The sequence below is a fragment of the Postia placenta genome, assembly GCF_002117355.1.
Source record: "Postia placenta MAD-698-R-SB12 unplaced genomic scaffold POSPLAscaffold_12, whole genome shotgun sequence".
Lineage (NCBI taxonomy): Eukaryota > Fungi > Basidiomycota > Agaricomycetes > Polyporales > Adustoporiaceae > Rhodonia > Rhodonia placenta.
Genome location: NW_020169843.1, coordinates 674,504 through 697,284, shown reverse-complemented (window position 1 = coordinate 697,284; position 22,781 = coordinate 674,504). Strand labels below are relative to the sequence as shown.

The window sequence follows — 22,781 nt, the reverse complement described above, 5'->3', positions numbered from 1 at the left end:
CTCACTATAAATGTAAACCGCGTAGATAGTACAACGTCGAGCCCTAGTCCATTGATAATACCATTCCCTGCACATAAATGTATACGCCGCTAGCTGTGTAAAGCTCCGTGCACAATACTCAGGGCCAGTAATCGCGATATACATTGCGGCGTTTGAGGCAGCACCTCGGTGGGCGCGGTGTGGTATATAATGAATACACAAAATGCTCCCCGACCTGGTAGTCAGGTTTACTGTGCAGCGGCGTTATTTTTGAGGAGGCTGGTTCCGATCATACAGCATGCGAGACTATATTCCCGGGCCAAATACACTGACATACGCAAGAGGCGCGGGGCCACCTTCCTTAGACTTCGTCTGCCCGCAGTAAGCAACCAAGGGTTGCGAGGGGTGCCATGATACGGCCTGCGCAGGACCAGGTGCGGGAATGCGATGCATTGGCATGCCAGTTTCTGTGGCACACTATTGTACAGCGAGTTACAGCGATGAGTGGATGAGGCGAGGTGAAAGGGCAAACAAGAACAGTGACACGCACTATATCGATATATGCCCCCGAGTTAGCGATAGCGATGAATTCGCCGTCGTGCGAGAAGCTCAGCGCATGAATCGAGTTGCTGCAGGGGAGTAGGGCGTGAGACGTCAGCATACATTTGATTGATTATACCCATATTGGAGGCAAGAGTGCAGTTCTACGTACTCGCAGGCAGTGATCGTGCGCGTGCAAATCCAATCCGAGGTATCGAACAGGTTGACAATCGAGTCATGCCCACCTGACGCAAGGTATCTGCAAGGCAGATGATTAAATCGACCTGACATTGCAGAAACGGCACATTAACGCTTACTGGCCACGTGGGTCGAACGCGGTGGCGATACAGCCGCCAACATGCGCAGCAAAAGATGTAGCGGACGTTATGGATGGATATCTGATAGCACGGAGGTTCGCATCAGCAGTGTGTGCGGTAATGAAGGCGTCGCCAGTATGATTGAATAGCACAGTGGTGATGGGTAGCTGTGGCATGTCAAACCTTGATGTGAGCACGGAATGAGCGCCTACACGATGACACTTACTAAAGGTTCGGGTGATGGGCGTACGCGCCACTGCTCTGGAGAATCTTCGCCATCTTTGCCGTATGTAAGGATAAACAACTTGTAGAGCGAGGAGACTGAGAGGATCGTGCTAGCGTCTGGCGAGTAGACGAGCTGTACCGGGGTGTACTTGAGGTTTATTGTATGGGTAGGTTTGCTCTCTGTGCAGTGGTCCGTGGGGAGTTAAGAAGCTTGCGGCTCGATCGTGGACTCTCAAACGCACGTCGTGCATCCCAGAAGACGATCCTTCTATCCCTCTGGCTGGATGAGCAAAAGAGGTCCGCATGAGTGGGGTTCCAGGCAAAATAGTCCAAGTCATCTGTGTGGGTATTGTATGAGGTGGCGGAACGCAATTCCAACTGGAAGACTGCCGTCAGCTCCGACCATGCCGCGCTCTGGATCCTTCAGATGCTCACGCTGTGCTCGGGCTGCCACACGCGTATGGACTTGTCAATCCCGGTAGCTCCTAGCCGCTTTCCATCACAGCTCCAGGCCACATGGGTCATGGAATGTGGCGACGATATCTTGATGTCGCGTGGCCGGAAGGCCGAGAATGTGGGGGCCTGGAAAGGAGTTGAGATATTACTCGTCTAGACCGAGCGTATGGTTCGTACATGAATGCCGCGAACAGTGAATGTGGTGTGTAGCGGTGGGGATGGAGGGCGTTGTGGAGTAGGTATTTCGTCGTCGTCTTTACCGTTGGACATGGTGGTGGCTGCAAGAATGGTCGGCATCCGAAAAGGGACAGTGCATCATTGAGAGCGAGATCTCTGATCGATCACTCGATCACATGGCAGAGACAACGAGATCTGCCAGACAACTTGCTTATTTTCCTTCTTATCTTCGCTCGTGCATGCTTCTACACCCTTCATCTCTGTGTCTCCGCACGCTCGTAGTATGAAAACGATAAGACTCGCCTCGCCAGTCACACGCCCGTTGTCGACCAGGCGAGTCCATGAGCAGCGATGAGTTCCGCAAGTCACATCTCGAATGTTTTCATTACGCATTACTTTAAGTTGTTGGCATGCATATACTAACGAGCGGTTCGACTCTTTATATAGTATGTTGTGGGTCTCAGATATTCTCTCAGCCGGGAGGCGAGACTAGCGCTACCCATGTTCCGAGACTAATGTCAAAGTCTCAATAATCAAGAATTACAAGACTGAAAGCAATGCATCCGTATGGGATGTTGTACACAAGAGCATCAATACAAATCCTCTTCAGGTCCTTCCTGCATCGAAGTAAAAGTACAGCACGTGATCGTGTGGCAAAACCCTATTCACTCCTGTGCAACCACAATCACACCCTTCCCTTTGATGCGGCCTGTCAGAGTATCCAAGAGCGCCTCGCCAATGTGCTCTAGCCCGAACCGGCGTTCCTCAAGATATTTAATCTCCCCGCGCGCAACCGCCGGCGGGATATCGCGGTAGAAATCCTCAAGGTGCTTCGCATGCAGTGACGTTATGACGAAGCCCGAGACCTGGAGCTCCTTGACCACGATGAGCATGAGGTTCTTCACGAGGTACGGCGCCTCCCCGTTGTAGCCAGATATCATGCCGCATTCGATGAAGCGCGCGCCCGTTGCGGCCGCGTTTAGCGCCGCTTCAAAGGTCTCCCCGCCGACGTTGTCCCAGTAGCTATAGGCGCCAACGTCAACCTCTCGGTGTGGATCATAACAAACGCCAAGGACGCACATGTTAATTGGACCCTCGCGCTGGAGCACGTCGACCGTCTTTTCCTTCTTGTAGTTGAATGCTACATCCGCGCCAATTGACTTCATAAATTCGACCTTTTCATCAGAACCGGCGGAGGCGATCACCTTGAGGCCGTCCTGCTTAGCGAGCTGGATGACCGTCGCTCCTACTGGACCTGGACATGCACACTGATAGGCCATTCGAAACATTGGACAGGAGGGGATCACGAACCCGCGCCGGAACTAACGAAGGCGACCTTGCCCTTTGGTGCGTGTGCAAATTCCCTCCACGCGTGGTGCGCCGTCTGGCCTGTTTTTGTATGTGAGAATTAGCCCATAACATCGATCCAGTGCTCTGGCGACTACATACCAGGCATACCACATACGCCGACGTAGACGGACCACGGCAGCTTCTCCTTATTCTCCAGGACTCGGAATTTGCTGGCGCTATTGACAACGATATATTCCTGGCAGACTACACGATTCCCACATGTTAACACGATTAACTGTATGCACGGGGATTAGAAGCGCACGGAAGTCGCCCGAGTAGACGTGATCGCCGGGCTTAAAGGCAGGGTCTTCGGAACGCAGGACGACACCGACGCCATAGTTCGAGATGCTGTGAGGATGTGCGTCAGCAACTCAGTGGTATGCACGCTGGAGACATCGTGCGAGACGATCTATAAAATGGCAGACTGCGGAACGGCTACGCTTGGATGTGAGCCTGCAGTTTGAACTCCATTGGATGCAGCGCTGTGTAGATCGTGACGCGTTTGGAGCATCGAACCCTTTTTTGATCGACGATCAGTCCGGGGTTAGCTCTCCCGCCCGTGAAACACGGCCACATTGCCTATGATGTCATGACGACGCTTTGAACCAATAGAACAGTCGATGTCTCGACAAAGAGCTGTGGAATAAGGGCAGGAGCTACAGGCATCACTTGAGCCGAATGCATGCCAAAGGTTTACTCTATCCGTAGACTAAACAATGGTCTACAGGGTCGTCGTCGGGGCAAGTTGTACAGAATGATACTCACGGCTGTCCTATGACGTACTAGGAGGTTGCGGCTTAGGCCAATAAATTAAATTGATATTTGTAAAACGTACCAACCAGCTCATCTTTCCGCGAATGTAAGGATCAATGGAAATGACGAGCGTCTTGACAAGGAAACCGCCGTTCAACGGGACAGTGTCTGGGTCGATCGTCTGCGAGTCATCGTACACCGTCGTCCGTCCGGGAACGGGGTGACCTGTGGGGACCTCATTGAATAGAACACGTCCATTCTTCACAGGTGCCATTTCGGATTTGAGGCAAGTTTGCAGGTAAGGTCTGAGCTAGAGGGAGAGACAGGAGTGGATGTGCAGGCAAGGTAACTCGTGCTTTATAAAGCGAATATCTGCTGCGAGAGATAAATGAGGATTACAAATCAGCTGTCTGGCCCCCGCACGTCCGGCCGGCAGATCGCGCAGTATGCCCCGCAGGCCTTCGTTAGCCCCACGTGTTCCTCCGTCAACGTTCAACCCCGCCTGCGCGTCCGGCATCCTGCGAGATGCCCTTCGTGAACACGGGTAATCCCCTCTGGGTGGACGAGCGAAAGAGGACCGCATGGATAGCACTGTCCTCACAATGCAGCCAAGTTCATCTTCATTATCAAATGAGAATGCAGAGCACAGTTACATCTGGGTAGTGTTCGTGAGCTCCGATAATGTCGCAATCTGTATCTCTCAAGTGCTTACGAATATGCTTCGGCTGCCATACGCGTATGCTCCTGTCAATCACGGCAGCCCCTAATCACTTCGCATCACAATTCAAGTTATATCGTTCTTCGAATGAGACGATAGCTTGATGTCGAATGGCCAGAAGGCAGAGAATGTGAGGGCCGAGAGAGGAGTTGAGACTTTACTCGTCTAGATTTAACGCATGGCCTATACACATGAACGTACGTGGGGAGGATGTTACCGTTCTTTCCTCTGGTGGCGATCGACTGATCGATCAAAGATCTGGTTTTTGATGTATAACCGTTCTCACCAGACCAGAGAGCCACCATCATGTCCAGAGCCAAAATATCACGACGAAATGGCCCCTGCGTGGCAATACGTCGAGTTCCTTTGTCAGCTTCAAGACAGGTGACGTAATCGCCTTCTCGCGTCTACTCGTATTATCACATGTCGGTATCTCTGCGCTCACAATTCGGGCTTGGAGCCAACTTGCAAATGATTTCAACTTCTTGCTAGAGACCCGTTAATGTGTCATTGTCGACCAGTCATCTCAATCACTTAGACAACTTGGCCGACTAGTCAGAGACTGCTATTTACCATCACAAGTCGCCCACGTCTTTACACGTCGCACGCAAGAGCTGGGCCAGATAAAACAGACGCCGTTATTTACAATCGTTGCGACCGCGGCTGGACAACCAAAATGACAGGCCAGTCGTCGGCTGACACATCACTCCCTAAGAGACCTTATATGTGGCGGTCGAGAATGTAAAATAGAAAGAGCAGCCGTACTCATGCAACAAGTATGACATATCCTTCTGGTTCCCGACACTGCAACTTGCTTTGCGTTTGGAGCGTCGTTACATACGGAGTTGAGTTACATATTATTAGAATGTCTGATGTGCTGATTGTGCTTGAGGACGAAGGAATATGGGCATTTTGAATAGCATTCATTGAATGTGACATTTTGATCATAAATAACATTCATATTTGGGAGATGTAGCACGGCTTCAGGGATTCGAACCCGACGCGACCTGACCCGACGCGTTTCGATCACGTGCTGAGAATGCAGGGCTCGGCGCGCTATGCGCGCTCGTTGCCCGCGACGTCGACCGCAACGCCAGCGATGTCCGCACCCTCACCATTCACTGTAGCGCATCGGCGCTATGTGCAGTCGCTTTACCGGAGATACTTAAACAATGAGCTGAACTGGGTTGCCAGGCGGGACATCTGGAGGGGCAGGGCCATTGCTATACGGGCTGAGTTCGAGAGGAACCGGTGCGTGCTACTTTGGTGCTCCTGTGGATGGCGGAAGGTGCTAATGAGAATGTAATGCCGCCTTAATGTCACTGCCTGTTACAGGAATGTGCACGATCCAAGAGAACTTGCCATTATCCTCGAGAAGGCGGAGGCTGATCTTGCGGAGAGGCAGCACCCAGACCCTTACCGGCGTGAGTATTTGTTCGGGCGTGCCCAAACGAAATTGACGTATGATGGCTTCTCCAGCTGCCGAGGCCGTCGACGGGACAAAATGGTGCGTCTGGATCGTTATAACATCGCTAATGCTAACGTCGCGCCTCCTCCGCGATCAGGGAACGCAATGTGCCGGTGTGTTTCGTATTTCTTAATGTCGGGATACTGTTAAGTTCTGACATTGGATGCTCTCTAGCCTCCATTGGGTCCCATTTTCGAGCACGAGAAATTCAACTACGACCATGCGAAAGGCCATCATTGATAGACTCTGTGTTTGTGTACTGTTTAATCGGATGCCTCCTATTGCACTCTACTCAGCGTAGCGATGCGTTGTGTCTGTCCCGCTCCCAACCTTTCAAGGAGGAGTGATGAGTGCTGTGGGTGTAAGGCCATGGTCATCTTGCAGCATCCGATGCCATTTGATGATACGGTTTGCGCATTTACTTCTTCCTGTGAGTTGCTGTGTTTTGACGGCTGGAGTCGACCAAACCCAAGGTTTGCGGTGTTCACTGGTGCGATCCCGCCCATACGGCTTTCAATTTGTTCGTTTGTATGATCATTCTACTCCAAACAACTGCTCGATGTCACTTCGCATTCCCTCGAGTTGGTTGACCGTGAATATCGTCCGAGTAATTGAGCTATTGTGGGCCGGGCATGTCATGCTGTATGTCATGGCGCGGCTGGGTGGAGAATCATGTGCAAACGCGAGCCACGTGCGCGGTTCCCCAGAGCCTCGAAATGAGCTGCGTGCGCGGACTGGGGTGCTGCACCTCTTCAACTGCGCCCACACTCACGGCGCTCGCGAACATCGGCTACGTTGACCACGATCCATGAACTATCTGCGCGGAGCAGTCAGCGCAATCAGTGCCCCATATCAGTACTACAAGGACCTGAACCCATCTACTCTAACAGGCGCTATAGACGTCATTGTAGTCAATCGGCCCAAGCAGCAGGACTCAAACTCAGATACCACAAGCGATGTACAGCAAGACGGCGAGACGGAGCTTGTATGCTCGCCATTTCACGTTAGGTTTGGTAAATGGCAAGTGCTCAGGCCGGGGGATAAGAAGGTATGCACTCGACTACTGCTCTGGCGACCACTCAATGGAGGCGCGATCAGGTCAATGTCTTCGTCAACGGAATCCCCGTCCCATTCCCCATGAAGATAGGAGAGGCGGGCGAAGCCTTCTTCGTCTTTGAGACGGACGACGACATCCCCGACGACCTTGTTACTAGCCCACTTCTTGCTGCAACGCAGCCCGGACAGAGCAATGCCGATATGCAGCGTGCGGGCAGGTTTGGGGCAAAGGAGGATTCAGCAGACAGGCAGGAAGGTGAGGGCGAAACAGCCACGTCTCAAGAACCGGAGTTCCTCGACCTGAATGCGTCTGCCTCGCCCGGACCTGAGCAGCCCAGCCTTAAGCCACCGCAGGGTGCATTGCAAGATGACGGTAGCCCACAGCCTTCGTTACTGTCACGCACAGCAGAACTTGGAAAGGCTGTCTTGGGCGCCGCTACCGAGACTGGCAAGGCAGAAAAGGACAAGCTGAAGGATAAGTCGGCCAAGGAAGCGATTTTAGAAGTCGAGAAGGATGAAGAGCGCTTCTTGAGGGATAAGGCCGTATCTGCGCGCAACGCCGCACAGCAATCGGGCCTGCGGTCGTCTGAGAAAGGCGACGAGGTGTTGCCGGAGACGGGAGACGTGCAAGGGCCGGAAGTTGTCTACAGCGATGACATGGTATTTGACATGGAAGGATACCACTCGCATCGACGCAGCCGCTCAGGTGAAACAATCACTCACAAAGACCCAGGGCTCTCTTCGAGCTCCCAATTTCCTAGCCCACCCAGCACGCCCGGCCCATCTCGTGAGTCTGTACCTTGATGCTCACTAAATTCCCACTGAAGCTCGAACCAGGAAGCCCTTCACCATCGATATCTTCGTCCCCCGTTCCCTTCCCTACCATGCGCGCGACCTCCGAGCCTCCACCCGAGTGGACGACAGGCATGACACCAACATTGCCCACCTATACACCACCAACGACGCCGCCTTCGCGTTCACCGTCGACGTCACGCATGCAGGCGGTCAAGGCGCAGGTTGGGCCGCCCGCGCTGCGTATGCCAGAAGGTGACGAATACATGTGGGAGTGGGGTAGCTTTCCGCAGCGCACTCCGGTACGGACGATGTTCGAGACGGGCTTCGGTGCCGGGCGGAAGGGCAAAGAGCGGATGCGGGAGTTGGATATCGATACGAACGTGGAGAGCGATGCTGGCATGATGGAGTCGCCCGTGTCGTACGAGGGCGATGAGGGTGAGGATGCGAGATTCGGCGCGGGTGGGCGGCTGGGCTTCGACCGTAGGGACCCTACGCGCTTCAAGGTATCGATTGAGCGGCGCGTGGTGGGTTTCCAGTTGAGCGTAGTTCCCGGTGCCGGCCGCGCGGAGGGAAGCTATGGTGGGGAGGGGCCATTAGGCGGAGAAGACGAGGTCGTCGACGCTCAGCGGTTCGAACACGGCAAGGTTGAGTTCGACCAGTTCTTGGAGGACGAGCGGATAGTGAACGACGAGGACTTGGTGCTGCGATGGTCCGGAGGAATGTGAGTTGCATCCTGCCGAGACCGTTCGAGCCCATTTCACGGTTTCCACGGCAGGTATATTACGCGCAAGGATGGCTCGCCGCTTATGGACGCCCTGTTACTCTGGCGTGATGCAGCTCTTCGAGGCAAGCTCGCTAGCTCACCCACACCCTCACGCTCGCCATCACCAGGGTACCTCGGCGATCGACGGTCGCGGCTCAAGGACATAGAAGAGGAATTGCCGTCCACAGAAGGCGATCGCAGGCATTCGCCCCGCCCGTCGTCTGATATGTCAGGGAGCACGGTCGTAGGCCGCGATTCTGATACACGGAGTACGGCTTCGCCGTATTCATCATCATGGGTTAGGTGGTGGGGTCGCAGTCGGCGAGCAGAAACAGCGCAGCGGCCAGATTTGAGGCCCATGAATACGGCACCGTCTACTGTGGTGCGTTCTGTTTGCTACGTGGTCTATAGAAAGATCCTCGTTGTAACGAATGCGCTGTAGCAACGGAGCGCGACGGCTGTAGAGCCAGGGTTGAAGCTCGCGAAGCGGTCAGCGTCAGTCGCTTCTGCGCCTGTACAGCCCGCATTCCCGCCAATAGGTACGCCCCCTCAGGAAGAGAAGATGACAGTGGGCGGGAAGCCAAGCAGGAAGAGATTTGCAAAGACACTGCGTCTGACATCAGACCAATTGGTATGCGTTGAACCCAATTCATCATTGGCATTTGTTGACGTCTTCTTCCCAGAAATCGCTCAACCTGAAGCCAGGCGCGAACAGCATCACTTTCTCGCTATCAGCAACTGGTGTCGTGGCCTGCACAGCGAGGCTCTTTGTATGGGATCACACTGACCAGATTGTGATCTCTGATATAGACGGCACAATTACCAAGTGAGCGAGAGTTCGATACACATCATTCCTGTCACACTGACACGTCGACCAAAGGTCGGATGCATTAGGACACGTCTTCACCATGATCGGACGTGACTGGACACATCTTGGTGTGGCAAAACTGTATACGGACATATGTCGCAACGGCTACAAAATGCTGTACCTCACATCACGGGCCATTGGACAAGCTGACATCACGCGCGACTATCTAAAGGGTGTCAAGCAAAATGACTACCAGTTACCAGAGGGTCCTGTCATCATGAGCCCTGATCGTTTGATGGCATCGCTACACCGGTAAGTTGAAAATACTTCCTTGAAGCAATGGAACATGACCCGTTCATCATCTGGTAGCGAAGTCATCATGCGAAAACCTGAGGTCTTCAAGATGGCTGCACTGAGAGACATCCAGAAACTATTCGGTCATACCGCGAAGAATCCGTTCTATGCGGGCTTTGGAAATCGCATCACGGATGCTCTGTCCTATCGCAGCGTCAATGTCCCCAGCTCGCGGATATTTACTATTGACTCGTCTGGAGAAGTCAAGATGGAGTTGTTGGAGCTGGCTGGGTACAAATCTTCGTGCGTAGTCCAATATTTGGTTATATCATGGTCGTGACCCAGCATGGCTAGGTACATTCACATGACGGATCTTGTGGATCAAATGTTCCCTCCCATTAATCGGAAATGGGCGCCCGAGTACACAGATTTCAACTACTGGAAACCTCCAATGCAGGAGTTCCCTCTCCCAGATCTGTCACCACCGTCGCCGGCTCTGAGTGCTCGATCCGACACATCCACTCAGAGCGCGTTAGCGCGTCTGAGGCACTTCAGTCTAGGTGGGAGCAGACAAGCGAACAATATGAAGCAGTTCGCATTGCCACCTCCCGCGACGGAAGGCGGCAACAAGGATAGCCGGAATCAGGAGCGCCAGAACGAGTCGCATTTACGGCAGATGTCGTCCTTCGAGAGGCTCAGCAGCACGCTTGCAGGATTCGCTCAGTCCACGTCGCCCATCAGCAGTCCGCGCTCGAGCACGCCGACGTTCATCGACTCGGGGTCGGAGGACGAAGATGACGACGGAGACCTCGAGAAGCAGAAACGCTGGAGGCGAAGACGGCGTGAGAGCATGCCCGGCTCGCTTCCCGGGTCCGATGGCTCTGCCTCTGATGACGATCCCGAGTTCGGAGTGGATGACAACGTGGGAGAAGGAGGCTATGAGTACGATGGAGCAAAGGAAGAAGCGGCTGCGGAACAGGCATTTGACGAGGATTTCCTTGCTACTGGTGAAATGGAAAGTGTTCCTTTCTTGTAATCATGATCTTGTAATCATGATCAGTGTCACTGCTGCCTTGGGGCACTCTACGGTAGCGGAGCGTGGATTCATGGCTCAAGACGGACCAAGATGACTGTAGAGTGCGCCCGTCGGAAGATACCTTGAGCAGACTCGGCATCAAGTCAAACGCCACATCACCCTCTACTCCTAATGATACCGGCGATATCGAGGTGGAATCAGGACAGCCCCTGGAGGAGCCAACTGACGGGGCTGCCGGTGGCGGAACCCACAACGATAGGCGTCACATTTGCTACCGCATGCGCAGGCAGCGGGTACATACCTGGATTTTCATCAGTGCTCGGGCGCCCCATTCCAAGCCTGTGTGTCCGCTTGAATTCCTATTCCAGTACACCTGGCATTGTGAGTGTGACAATTATCGCACCGTATGGGCTGTGGTTCAGAAGGTGGAATGAATATGCCCGCAGTTGCTTCGTTGAGAGGTGCCTGCAGTTGGCCGTGCTGTAGCCTGTGTTGATGCCCGTTCAATGCAGGTGCCATCATCACCAGCTGTGTTATCAGAGGGTATGATTCTTTCGACGCTGGGCCATGACGCCCGCGCGCCGAGTGCGTAAGGTGACTGGCGCGGCCTGTGAATCTGGTAGACCCTGGTCGGTGGGGAGTTCCGTCGGTTGCAGGGGGGCGGCCTGCCTCCTGTGGCAGGTTTGTTTCCACTGGGCTTTCCTGCACAGGTTTCAACCATCGGTCTGCCCTGGGGCCGGGAGCCTTGTGGGGTTGCCGGGCGACGGCACGGACGTGCTCGGTAGTTATCAGTAGCAGGATTGGCGGTGCTCCGGTAAGGCAGTGACCAGTGTAACCACACATATATGTGGGTACGGAACTCCGGCGCTCCTGATTGGGACCCATACCAGTATATACTTTCCTTCCTTCCTCTTTCCTCGCTCAGAGGCGCCTGGGTGACATAGCTAGCATCAATCTCCTCAAGAACCGCCCAAGGATACAGATACTGGTAGCTTGGCCGCAGTGCTAGGGCCTGCGATGCACACTCGCGTTTCGTTACACCTGCTTCGAGAGAAAATACGATATACTAGGACACAGCCCACCCCAGAAAGATATAAGTGGCGGCGTCCCCATTCTCCACAGCCGCAGCGGAGGTCCTTGTCTGAAATCTTCACAATGGTGCTTTTACATGTTCCTCAGACGCCTTACACCAACACCTCGAACCAGACGGGTTTCATACCTCAGGTCCTTGTCCAATATCACCTCCAGGAGAGCCAGCAGCCTGGGATAAGGCTTCACATGCTACTGGAGACAGACATAGCATGTAATCTCGTTGATGCCCAATCAACCACATTCAATGACTTTCCTGGCACAAAGGCATCGTTCAGACTGGGGGTATGTCATCGGCTGCCACTATCGACTCTGCGTCGGATGATGCTGATAAGAAATGGGTCAGTGGCCTGGCTACGACATGCAGTACACACGCCAGGTCGGTATAACGAGTGCAAGTAGAGTCCCCAGGCCCATGACCATTGCCAAATCTGCCGTCATGATTGCTCGCGAAATGTGTCGCGTTATTCAGGTACGCTCTCTGCGCACATGTTCAGTATATTGACCTCTCATCCGGCGAGAGATTAGTTCATGTCACTCTTACCATGTAGCACGCCTGAGTGGCAGCTCGGGAATGGAAACATTGAGCTGCAGGATATCATTCTCTTGGAGGTGATCCAAGTATCCCCGGGCAGTTTCCAGCCGGTATTTATGGTCGAACGCCCTGCCGAGTCCCACTCGCATGGCACTATATGAATAAGTTTCATGTCTGATATATCATATGGTAACCTGCATTATAAATTACAAGTTTCAAGCAATGAAAACTGTGCTTACAAATGATAAACGTAGAGATGTCTTTTGGATAATCCATTGATCGGATGTGAAAGCGCGGCGGGCCACTCAAAATCCGGGCTCCGGGTCTCTCGACCCTTGGAAGTGCCAGTGGCATCCCGCCCCTTGATTCTCTGCCTTCAAGACTACAAAGACACTCTGGCCTCAAAACGACACAGCCGCTACAGGCATAAGAAATCAGCCATCAGCCAGTCGCTGAAGCTGGAAGAACAGGAAATAAATACCATGAAGTGGTTGTTCCCTGTATCGCTCCGAGTCTTATGGACCAACAACATGACCTACGATGTATCGGGAGATCCACGACAGGTCGTCGGGGTCCCTCACTCAAACTGAAACCGGGCAGACTAGGACCCCTGACAATTCCCCTGGAGCGAGGTATGATCCTCCGACTCGAGTTGTTCATGCCGAGCGACGTGCTTCTGCAGCGCTATCAGCAATGTTGTTCCCCAGAAAAGGATCTTGTTGTCAGACTGGCGAAGCGGGCCACTGCGAGACGCATATGGGCTCTTGCAGAGCTTGATAAAAGCGGCAAGGATGTTGTTAATTTGAGTGATTGAGAACGAGACAGAAAATGTGATCTCAGTTACTTTTCTGCCTACGTAGAGCTTTGGAACAGTGACTTAGTAGTCTTCCCGGGATCGGAGCTCTGAGGGGATTATCAGGGGTCCTGCTTGTTCATACAACCGGCTCTTCAATATTTCAACGGAAGCCGATTTTATCGGAACACTGATAGAGCCACCGGTCATCCGACTCGGGAACACCGAGTTAAGTCCCTGTTTGCAGACTGCGACACGTCGGGACGATGTGTGGGGCTGAAGAGTTGTGTATACGCCTGCGGCATTGACGTGCTCACCACCGACTCCGTGGCGGTCGGCGGTCGTGCTTGAAACCGAGTCGGAGTACCGGGTGAACTCGGTGCTACTCGCTATTTCGTATGTTGGACGCGTCCCCTAGCTGAATCAGCACGACGCACGTTGTCAACTTAAACTTTAGGCCATAGCGGACGAGATGCCTTCTTGCAAGGCTCAGATGACCCCCCGAAATAGAAGGCAGAAAAGATTATAGAGACTCTACGCTTCTATTTGCCGCGGCGAGACTCAAGGCATTGGCTAGGCACCCGCCGAGTCCGCATAGGACCACAATCGAGACAGTGATCTGAGGCTATGAAAGCGCCATCGGCTATCGGCCAAGACGTTCGGTCATACTGCACGTCGCGATTTTGCAAGCTAGTTTCTCGCCGCTGGAACCGCAGTCAAGGGTGCAGATTGCCGGCTGTCGGTGGGTTCGATGGGTACTATATAAACGAATGTCCGTCGATCCCCTTTCCCATCGCTCCCCACCTTTCTGAACATCATCAAACTACACAATGGTCAATGTACACTTCCCCCTCGCCCTCTGCTTGCCCTCCAGGCTTGCGCTTCTCTACAAGGAGAACTTTCCTCCGAAGCCTACGGTAAGTCACCATGTCCTGGGAGATGATTGTCCTAACACACCTGGCAGTGGTCGGTCGAGGAAATTCCCGACCTCACTGGGAAGGTTGCAATAGTAACCGGTGAGCACCATCAGAAAATTGATACACCACCGTAACGCTCAGTACGTGTACAGGTGCCAACACAGGTCTGGGCTTTGAGTCTGCGCGCATTCTTGCTTCCCATGGAGCAAAAGTGTATGCGACCGCCCGCTCGCAGGAGAAAGGCACTGCAGCCGTACAGAAAATCAATGACGAGTTGGCAAAGTTGCAGAATTCTAGTGGCGAGGCCGTGCTGCTGGTATTGAGCCTGGACGACTTGCAGAGCCTGAAGCGCGCCGTGGATGAGTTTACCAGGTACACATCACGTTCCTTAGGAACAGCTTGGCCCAAATTGAACGCGCCTGTAGCAAGGAAACCAGACTTGACATTCTACTGAATAATGCCGGCATTATGATGCCTCCAGAAGACACGAAGGGCCCCATGGGCATTGATCCCCAGTTCGCTACAAACGGTAAGCTTCCATTCTTCAAACTTCAGCTGCATTCTGACCAGTTTGATAGTACTGGGGCCTTTCGTACTAACGCGTTTACTATTGCCAACGCTGCTCAAAACCACGAGAGATTCGCCAGACGGCACAGTTCGCGTAGTCAATGTATCCTCCCTGGCACATGGATGGTGTCCATCAGTATGTCCTGACATTGTGTGAGAACAATCGTGTTCACCCTGACCGCGCTTGTGACAGGGCGGCATCAGATTTGACGACCTGTCCAAAGGATCTAACTACCTGCGATACGCGCAGTCAAAGCTTGGCGATCTTGTCTACGCGCGAGAGCTCGCGCGTCGATACACTGACCAGGGTAGGTGGAGACGCGCGCGCTCACGGCAAGCGCATACTGATCGTTCCTTGTACACAGGCGTCATATCTGCCGCTGTCAGCCCAGGGAACATCGACACCGGCCTGTGGGCGCACCAAAAAGGCTCTCTACTCTCGCCGAACGTAAGTGGTGCCCGAATTTCGCGGACTTGCAAGCAGTAACGCTGAGAGTACGACAGACCCTCGTCGCGAAGCTGAAGTATCCCGTCTCGTACGGCGTCCTGACCCAGCTGTACGCGTGCACGTCGCCGGAGGTCACCAAGGAGGACTCGGGTCGGTACTTCTTCCCTTGGGCAAGGAGGGGCCACGCCCTCCGCAGCGAGGTATGTGGGATGTTTGTGTTGTCCGCTCCCGTTGATCAGGAAAATATTGTTTTCACCACAGGCCGATGATCCTGCGCTGGGCACGAAGTTGTGGGATTGGTGTGAGGAGCAGATGAAGAAGGCAGGGATCACGGCGTAAATCATCATCTGTCGCCGGATGTGATCAGATCTTTCTAGCCCCCATTGCTAGCGCAGCACTAACGTATAGTCCCTGACTAATGGTCCCGTTTGTCATTCGTTTGGCCAATCATTTTCTTCTTAGTATTCATGATCCAAGGGAGTGGGATCTGAAGGCGACCAAAGCGTTCGAGCAGATACCCACTGATGGATCATCTAGTAGCGGGAAACGTGGTCGACGTCGCTGAGAGATGAGAAACCTTGTAGCTTGAGTAAGTATGTCATTCATGGGTATTCACTTTATCTGTGTTATCCCGATGGCGCTTGGTGGAACACGTTATCCAGACATTCATACTGTCAGTGATCTAGGGAGGGCAGATCTGCTTCACGGGTATCTGTGGCACAAAGGCGTCTTTTGGACTGGTGGTAGGCTATCGTCGTTGTGTTCTGCTGACATGTACTGGATCAGTGAACCGGGTCAGTAGCCCGCCAAGTCAACATCTGAGGCGGAGTAAAGCGCCCGGACCCATGGCCGTTATCATGCCGCTGCATTGAGCCAGACGTTCCGTTCGTTAGTAAGGGTAGATAGAGAATGATTCTCTTTTCCCTACATGATAACAAGAATATTTAGCAGTTGCAGTTTGAATAGCCCCTGGGCTCGTACCCGATCACACTGGAGTTAGCAAATATTCAGGAAGACTAAGACAGTGAAGCCATCTTATATCTGGCGTATGTCCACTGGGATGCACTGAGAGCAAGTCGAGCACCAAACACCCATGAGCGTTATGTTGCCTCGTATTCTTCGTCTAGGTGCTCATGCCCCGTTCGACGCACCATGCCATATAGTATCTTTGCTATCCCATGCATGAATTGAAGACAAAACACGGTATCGATGCCACGAAACCAGTGAGAAGACCAGACAAAAGGGCTGTGGACTACGAAACCGACACACTCATCGCACTTGCCAGTCGCGGACTGATGCTCATCCCGCCAAACGACTCACCAAGCCCGTCGGCATCGTCCTGTTCACCCTCTTTTCGCACTCCATTCACGATGATCCTCTGCGCCGGTATCTGGGACCTTCCAGTGCCCTTATCGACGTCGTCCTCTTCACCCTCGTCTTCTTGTTCCTCGTCCTCGTCTTCGTCCTCGTCGTCATCAATTGCGACAGACGACCACTCGCGATACACCGCTTGGATATATGAGCCCGACCGCGGAAGCCTGTATGGATCGAATGGGAAGAACGCGTTGAGTTCTGAGTGCATAGACTGCCCTAGGAGCGCTGGATGCAGCGCCGGGTGAGGCATCGGCCCTCGCTGGCTCATGCTCACTTGCATGGCGGGGCCGCGGCTCCCACTGGGCGTCGGCGGCTTCGGCGCGTATTCCGAACGCCTATTCGACTCCATGATCGAGTAACAGTAGATGAAATCCGTCGCTTGCGCGACCCGAGCGAATTGCATGACGACATTAGCAGAACAAATCTACTAGCATGATGAGATGGCAGACAGAGATAAATGTACACTGTACGCACCTTGAGTGGATTAAGTTCCGACGTGACCACTCGCTGCAGGATCTGCAGCTCGACCATCCACTTCTTAGCAGGCGCGGCCGCGGCGGCAAACTCATCCACGTCATCCTGATCTTCCAGTAGATCCCGCCACCGGAAGCAGAAAATCAAGAACACCGCTTGGGCGACGGCATAGAACACGCTATGATGCGCCATGCTCGGTGGGGTGGCACCCGCATTTGTCACGGCGTCGAGGATGTCCAGACGGTTGCGCAAGAAATTGCAGAGGCACGCGACGACCCTGCGCGTGCTTTCACGGTCGACGAATTGCGCGCGACTGACAAAGCTCGCGATGTAGCTTGCCGCCGCAGCGCGAGTCACGGCCGGCTGATCCTCTTCAAGCAGCGATTTGGAGACCAGCATGCCCTGAAAGAGGTCGCTGAACTCGGGATCGAGGGAGGAGTACCAAAAGACAAGGAACTGTGTATAGCGCGATTTGAAGGTGCGGAGGATTGTGCGATCGAAGATGGAGAGGAGCGCGTGGAATTGCTGCCGCCGGAGCATCTTCCCGTCCTCGAGTATGGTTGGTGATGGCGGTCGTATGATGTCTGGTGTTGATGACCCCGAATCTGAACGGGAGGACGGTGTCCCCGGTAATGTTACCGGGACAGAGGTAGTATTTACCTGAGAACGATTGAAATAGTCAAACACATTCTTGAGGATGGAATCCAGCTTGTCGACCATGCTTTGCACGTGCTGGAAATTAGTGGGGACATCCTGTGGTGGAATGTCATCATCGGCCACCTCGCCATCTGCGTCCGAAGATAGGTCACTGAAATTGTCCCCTTCATCATCGCCCTCGTCGTCAGAGTCCGATTCGTCCCCCTCCTGGCCGACGACCGTGTCAAACGGATCAATGTCGAAGACCTCCTGATCTTGACTGGCTGAGTGCTCCTCCAATTCTTCCAGCTCCACTTGGATCTCGACCTACCGCGGGCCTCATGAGAACCTTCTGACCGCTACAGTTGTGGGTGGAAGGATGCACTTACATCGATCTGAATAGCACGGTCTATAATCGTTGCAAGAATGCCTTCTGAAAGTTCAGGGCAGTACTCGGTGATCCTGAGAATATTTCGTATATAGGTTACTTGCGCTGCCTGACTTTGTCGCTTGTGAGGGAAATTGCGAACAAGTAGCGGGTGGAGTGTCGAAGGCAGTGTGGGAACAAGAGAAAGGAGATGTTGTAGGAGGTAGTGAAGCCGGTCATAGACAACCCGTCGCGTCAGGGGACTCGATGAGCTCGAAGGCAGCTCTAAGTCCAATGCTTGCAAGCCCGATTCTGCATCGAGTTTATTAACCTAACTGCAGAGAAGACGAGCGGTCGCGACGCACGGTAAGTAAACCCATGTGAAATCTTCCCAAGGACGAGAAATAGATACTCCGGTCTTGCGCTGATGAGCATTCCGATGAATGAGATATAAGACTTGACGAAAACCGTGTCCATCGTTGTCCATGGTGTGTTGATAACGGCCTCTACTAGAGAAGAGTGACACCGCTCGAGGCGAGAAACAACGTGGGATAGAGCAAGGATCCATAGGCGTAGCTGAGCGGTGGGTAATGGTCCATCTGAGGGTTTCTTGAGGTTGAACTGGTCTAGCAGCTCATCGAATGCGTCGCTGATGCCCTGTCCTGGTATGTGGGAGAGAAGTTGGAGTATCCACACAGCACTCACATTAGCCTTCTGTTGCAGAGCGTTGTTTACGAATGCAAGGTGCATGTCCTTCCTGTACTGTTCATCTTCACGAGATGGTGAACTTGCGTGAGGATGTAAGGAAATGCATACAAGACATTGGAGGCATACCTTGCTTGACCCTTGAATTTGTAGCAATAGGTCTGGATATGTACAGACTCGACGTCGAAGCCGAGGGCTTTCTGGACGGTGTCGGCCGTTTCTTGAAGTTTTCGAGAGGATCGACCACTCTTGTTTGGGATTCCATAAACCGCGAGGAGTTGGCAATAGGGCCTACTTTTGGTTGCCTGCTGTTGAACTGGGAGAAGCGGGAGTGATGTTCCATGACTGGTCCGGTGCCGACGGTCCCAGGGAGTGAAGCACACGAGTAGGCAGCAAGGAGCCAAAAAATGCTGACATAAGCATCGGTGATCTTGTTTAGCACGTGGAAACTGGAAATCGAGATCAATGAGTACTTGATCGAGATCGAAGCCCAATCAGGCCAAGACACCGCCTGCATTTGACCAACAATCGAGTACGTGGAAAGATTGAATCCTACTTGAATGTTGATGCCACGTTTTGTTTTAAATCTCTAGATAAGAGCCTTAACCAAGCCCGAGCTGTGGCTGAGGCCGTATTGACTACTAATGGCCGCACAAACGAGGTACGTTTGGCTTGATTGCGATCCTGTGAGTTACCTGAAGAGCTCTTACATGTTTTCCTCTAACTTTGTATATAAAGGGTCACGATGATGCCACCGCCATAATGCTCGCCGTGCATACCATCAATGTGCAATTGCTTGGTATTTCTACGGTGTGTTCGAACACACATAATACACCTCAGGCCGAGGATAACGAACGGATAGGTACACGGCAACGCCGCCTGGGAAGACACAAACAAAAATGCAGCGCGCTGTCTCTATGCCTTTGGTGCGCCAGAGAACATACATGTATTTCCAGGAGCATCAAAGCCACTCATCCGTCTTGCTCGACATGATCCCGAGATCCACGGGATCGATGGCCTTGGCGGAGTTGTAGGACTCCCTCCCGCAGATATACCAAGTGTGCAGGCGCGACTGGAGCCATCAGATGAGCCTGCTAGGGCCCTCAAAGCGATCTCAGACGCCATTCGTAGGACATGGAAGAACGGTGACGGCGATAAGGTCACCCTCGTATCATCCGGTCCAATGACGAACATTGCCCTATTTGTCAGTTTGTATCCGAACCTACTTCACGGTATAGGTGAGATAATCCTCCGCACACATACTCACTGAACACCATCGCTCATTCATGATAGATGAGTTCGTGTTTATGGGCGGAGGCGTAGGGATCGGCAATCGCTCGTCCTCTGCTGGTAAGCAGGAGCCTTGCACACAAATGGTGGGTATGTTTCTGATGCACCAGCAGAATTCAACATTCTCTGTGATCGTAGGAGTCTAATTTTGAGCCTTGTCAGTCCGTCCTCACCTTGTCGTTTCAGCTGAGGCAGCGCAGATCGTACTCGATGCTCCGGTCAAGAAAACTATGATCCCTCTCAATGTTACGCATACCGCGATATTAAATCACGCCATCTACAAGCGGCTACTCTCCCCAGTAACCCCAACAACTACCTTCGATGATCTTCCTGCTGCGTCCACGAAGCTGCGATACATGCTCTCCACACTCGTGACATACTTCGCCGATGCCTATAAATCGACCTTTGGATTCATGGATGGACCCCCGCTTCATGACGCATTGACCATCGCATACGTCGCACACCCGGAGCTGTTTAAGGTTAGGCGGTACAGAGTAGATATCGAGCTCACCGGAGCACTCACGGTCGGCGAGACGGTCGTAGACATGTACAACTACCGGTCGTGCGACGATACCTGGGGCTCTTCGGGAAAGAATTGTCTGGTTGCAGAAGCACTTGATGTAAGTACAATAGCAATTGACCCAGACCACAGGGAACTGAAGATGCCACATCATAGGTCCCCGGCTTCTTCGAGATGTTCCTGGATTGTGTGGCTCGTTGTGACCTGGTGTCTCCTTTGAACAAATAAACAAGGAACTATGTCCGGTCAAATGTTGGAAGTGTATCATTACGTGTTTGATATTGAGCGGGTTACATAAAATCCATACATACGATAGATACAAAGGTGAAGATCCAGCACAGGCTAAAACAAATGATAACAGTTAGATGCACGAGATTATTATTCATAGATGCGACTAGTCCGCGCGCCATCGACGAAGATCTTGCTCAAAGGCCTGTTCAGAGTACGAGTCCTGCGCTGGCCCTTACGCATGCTCCGGATGGCTTGGTCCAGATCACCGCGGCCAACAGATGGTCCAGTAGATGGCTCCTCCGGGATGCTGAGTGTAGAGGATGGAGGCACGCGCTTCTCCTCCGTATCGTGTACCTCCAAAGCGGCTTTCTGCACGGACGTCAGCGGGCAGAGGTTGAGACTAAGACATAATGTACCTGAATGGACGATGAGAAGCTCAGGACCAAGCCGAAGAAGTCTTCTGGTTTCGGTGCATCAGGCGAATCTGGATTCTCTCCGTAGAATAAAAGTAGTGATCGCAGCTCATTCTCCAGGGCGTTAGCCATGTTCTTCAAGGCGTCCACGCTAGCACTCGTTTGTTTGACAAATGGCTACATCAAACACATTGGTGGTAAATGCTTGAGTCATTGAGCAATCGAAACCGCAATAGTCCGTACCTGCATCACCATGATAAAATTATCCCCCGCGGGAAGCCGTGTCTTCTGGAGGATCGTGAGTTCCTCTGAGACTCGCTTTAGGCCATCCACCATTCCATGGACAGACGCGGTTATTGTTTGAACGGAAACTGACCGTCAAAGATCAACTTCTATTGTGGAATAGAATGTAGCAGGTTTGACGCACCCCGTGCTGCCGCCTCTACATGGGGCATATCTTCAATAAACGTGACTAGAGCTGGATCACTTCGGAGCAGCACTTTCGCGAGGTAATGCAATAGTGTGGGGCAGTCAGGCCCTCCCTTCGCGGTCTTGGTCTCTCTCAGCTGCTGTGCGTCAGTACCGATCTCCCAAATTTCAGCTTCTAGGTTACCTTCGTCAATGCGTCAAGTTGAAATCCTCGAGCTCCACCTCTGAAAGTGGACCCATTGAGGGCATTACCCACAGCTAATACGGCCTGCAGCAGCGAACAGAAATTAGTGGGTAGAACCATGCGCCAACCGACAGGCCAACCTGCAAGACCTTCTTGAACCTAGGCGACGAGCGCAACTCGTACGAGGCATTTCGAACGATATTCAATTCGGGCCTGGTCTCTTCAATCTCGAGATCGAGCTTTCGGCGGTACAACATGCACTGGAGTCGTTCTGACAACCTCGGAATAGTCATGATCTGCAGTGGCAATGTAAGATCCCTGGTTGAGAATCATCATGGGGGGACCAACCTGATGGAAGAACTGGTCCGCCTTCGTCAACTTGCTGACATCGTCGAAGTCTTTCAGGTGTGTGATCTACCCTTGCAAGTCATGAAGGTCCCTCAATCAGTAAATCATGGCAATACTAACCTCCTCAGCCGTAGGCAATTGTCTGCTGATAGCCTTAAGTTGATCGATAGACAGCTTTTGATCATCTATTGCTAAAAGGGCAGCACTGATCTCAGGTAACTCGAGTTTGATGCGGGACAGCATGATCGCTGAGTGATACTCAATGTGCGAACTCACTGACATCCGTGAGAGCACATACCGACATTATTCGCTCGAGTGATGTCGAGTAGAGTGGTGACGGACTGCTTTCTCGGAGACGACAAGGGCGACAACAAAGTGCTCGAAGGCAAATTGTCTACTGCGAATGTCGCTTCTAGGTCGGCCAAGTCGAATGCAAAGTTGGCGGAAATGTCATTCCAAACTGTAGAAGCCAAGGAGGGACTTGTCAACTTGTTCCAGAAGAACGGCTTCAGTCGTTTTTCTGGCTTGACAGCTCGGGGAGCGCGACTTTTATAGGCACTGGGTGGAGGTGGGGGCGGAGGTGCGCCAGGAGGGGGCGCAATCCCAGAAAGAGGGGCAGAAGGTGGAGGTGGTGGTGGAGGCGGAGGCGGCGGTGGGGGAGGAGGGAAACTACCATTTAGCATCGGCGGCGGCGGAGGAGGAGGGGGAGGAGGAGGAGGGGGAGGA

At 53.0% G+C, this 22,781-nt stretch overlaps 7 protein-coding genes across 7 annotated transcripts in view; 3 read left to right on the top strand and 4 right to left on the bottom strand.

Moving 5' to 3' along the window:
* Window positions 1-285: 285 nt before the first annotated feature.
* Window positions 286-1,787, bottom strand: POSPLADRAFT_1150944 (hypothetical protein; the record flags this gene model as incomplete). Its single annotated transcript, XM_024486477.1, has 8 exons — window positions 286-456; window positions 530-608; window positions 692-778; window positions 837-1,003; window positions 1,057-1,241; window positions 1,304-1,439; window positions 1,497-1,643; window positions 1,695-1,787. The coding sequence occupies 8 exons, from the start codon at window positions 1,785-1,787 to the stop codon at window positions 286-288; spliced, it is 1,065 nt and encodes a 354-aa protein (XP_024336209.1).
* A 572-nt stretch (window positions 1,788-2,359) lies between these two features.
* Window positions 2,360-4,128, bottom strand: POSPLADRAFT_1075592 (hypothetical protein; the record flags this gene model as incomplete). Its single annotated transcript, XM_024482834.1, has 7 exons — window positions 3,880-4,128; window positions 3,810-3,826; window positions 3,307-3,392; window positions 3,142-3,248; window positions 3,006-3,081; window positions 2,775-2,949; window positions 2,360-2,717 (listed from the first exon to the last, which is right to left on the bottom strand). The coding sequence occupies exons 1-7, from the start codon at window positions 4,069-4,071 to the stop codon at window positions 2,360-2,362; spliced, it is 1,011 nt and encodes a 336-aa protein (XP_024336208.1). The 5' UTR covers window positions 4,072-4,128.
* Window positions 4,129-5,614: 1,486 nt separating this feature from the next.
* POSPLADRAFT_1150044 (hypothetical protein) lies at window positions 5,615-10,735 on the top strand (the record flags this gene model as incomplete). The annotated part of the gene is made up of 14 exons (XM_024486372.1): window positions 5,615-5,766; window positions 5,851-6,005; window positions 6,811-7,031; window positions 7,082-7,394; window positions 7,560-7,834; window positions 7,867-8,014; window positions 8,087-8,555; window positions 8,610-8,726; window positions 8,799-8,997; window positions 9,040-9,228; window positions 9,281-9,423; window positions 9,478-9,717; window positions 9,775-10,002; window positions 10,054-10,735. The coding sequence occupies 14 exons, from the start codon at window positions 5,615-5,617 to the stop codon at window positions 10,733-10,735; spliced, it is 3,531 nt and encodes a 1,176-aa protein (XP_024336207.1).
* A 3,247-nt stretch (window positions 10,736-13,982) lies between these two features.
* Window positions 13,983-15,548, top strand: POSPLADRAFT_1075590 (hypothetical protein; the record flags this gene model as incomplete). The annotated part of the gene is made up of 9 exons (XM_024482833.1): window positions 13,983-14,069; window positions 14,117-14,168; window positions 14,222-14,441; window positions 14,495-14,598; window positions 14,648-14,772; window positions 14,830-14,944; window positions 15,002-15,084; window positions 15,141-15,284; window positions 15,346-15,548. The coding sequence occupies 9 exons, from the start codon at window positions 13,983-13,985 to the stop codon at window positions 15,421-15,423; spliced, it is 1,008 nt and encodes a 335-aa protein (XP_024336206.1). The 3' UTR covers window positions 15,424-15,548.
* A 700-nt stretch (window positions 15,549-16,248) lies between these two features.
* Window positions 16,249-19,157, bottom strand: POSPLADRAFT_1184147 (hypothetical protein; the record flags this gene model as incomplete). The annotated part of the gene is made up of 7 exons (XM_024489060.1): window positions 16,249-16,683; window positions 16,759-16,882; window positions 16,933-17,895; window positions 17,958-18,220; window positions 18,301-18,592; window positions 18,641-18,705; window positions 18,770-19,157. 7 exons carry the CDS (start codon window positions 19,155-19,157, stop codon window positions 16,337-16,339), a joined length of 2,442 nt encoding a protein of 813 aa, XP_024336205.1. The 3' UTR covers window positions 16,249-16,336.
* A 245-nt stretch (window positions 19,158-19,402) lies between these two features.
* Window positions 19,403-20,678, top strand: POSPLADRAFT_1048733 (hypothetical protein; the record flags this gene model as incomplete). Its single annotated transcript, XM_024479583.1, has 5 exons — window positions 19,403-19,450; window positions 19,503-19,878; window positions 19,934-19,990; window positions 20,117-20,550; window positions 20,607-20,678. The coding sequence occupies 5 exons, from the start codon at window positions 19,403-19,405 to the stop codon at window positions 20,676-20,678; spliced, it is 987 nt and encodes a 328-aa protein (XP_024336204.1).
* A 150-nt stretch (window positions 20,679-20,828) lies between these two features.
* The window catches only part of POSPLADRAFT_1150541 (hypothetical protein), a gene marked incomplete at both ends in the record, with an annotated part of 6,710 nt that continues 4,757 nt past the window's right edge, over window positions 20,829-22,781 (bottom strand). The window contains 9 exons of the mRNA XM_024486429.1: window positions 20,829-21,050; window positions 21,098-21,271; window positions 21,338-21,465; window positions 21,522-21,660; window positions 21,708-21,791; window positions 21,848-22,003; window positions 22,056-22,121; window positions 22,176-22,303; window positions 22,354-22,724. Of these exons, the coding sequence (XP_024336203.1) occupies window positions 20,829-21,050; window positions 21,098-21,271; window positions 21,338-21,465; window positions 21,522-21,660; window positions 21,708-21,791; window positions 21,848-22,003; window positions 22,056-22,121; window positions 22,176-22,303; window positions 22,354-22,724 (1,468 nt within the window). The remainder of the gene's footprint in view (window positions 21,051-21,097; window positions 21,272-21,337; window positions 21,466-21,521; window positions 21,661-21,707; window positions 21,792-21,847; window positions 22,004-22,055; window positions 22,122-22,175; window positions 22,304-22,353; window positions 22,725-22,781) is intronic.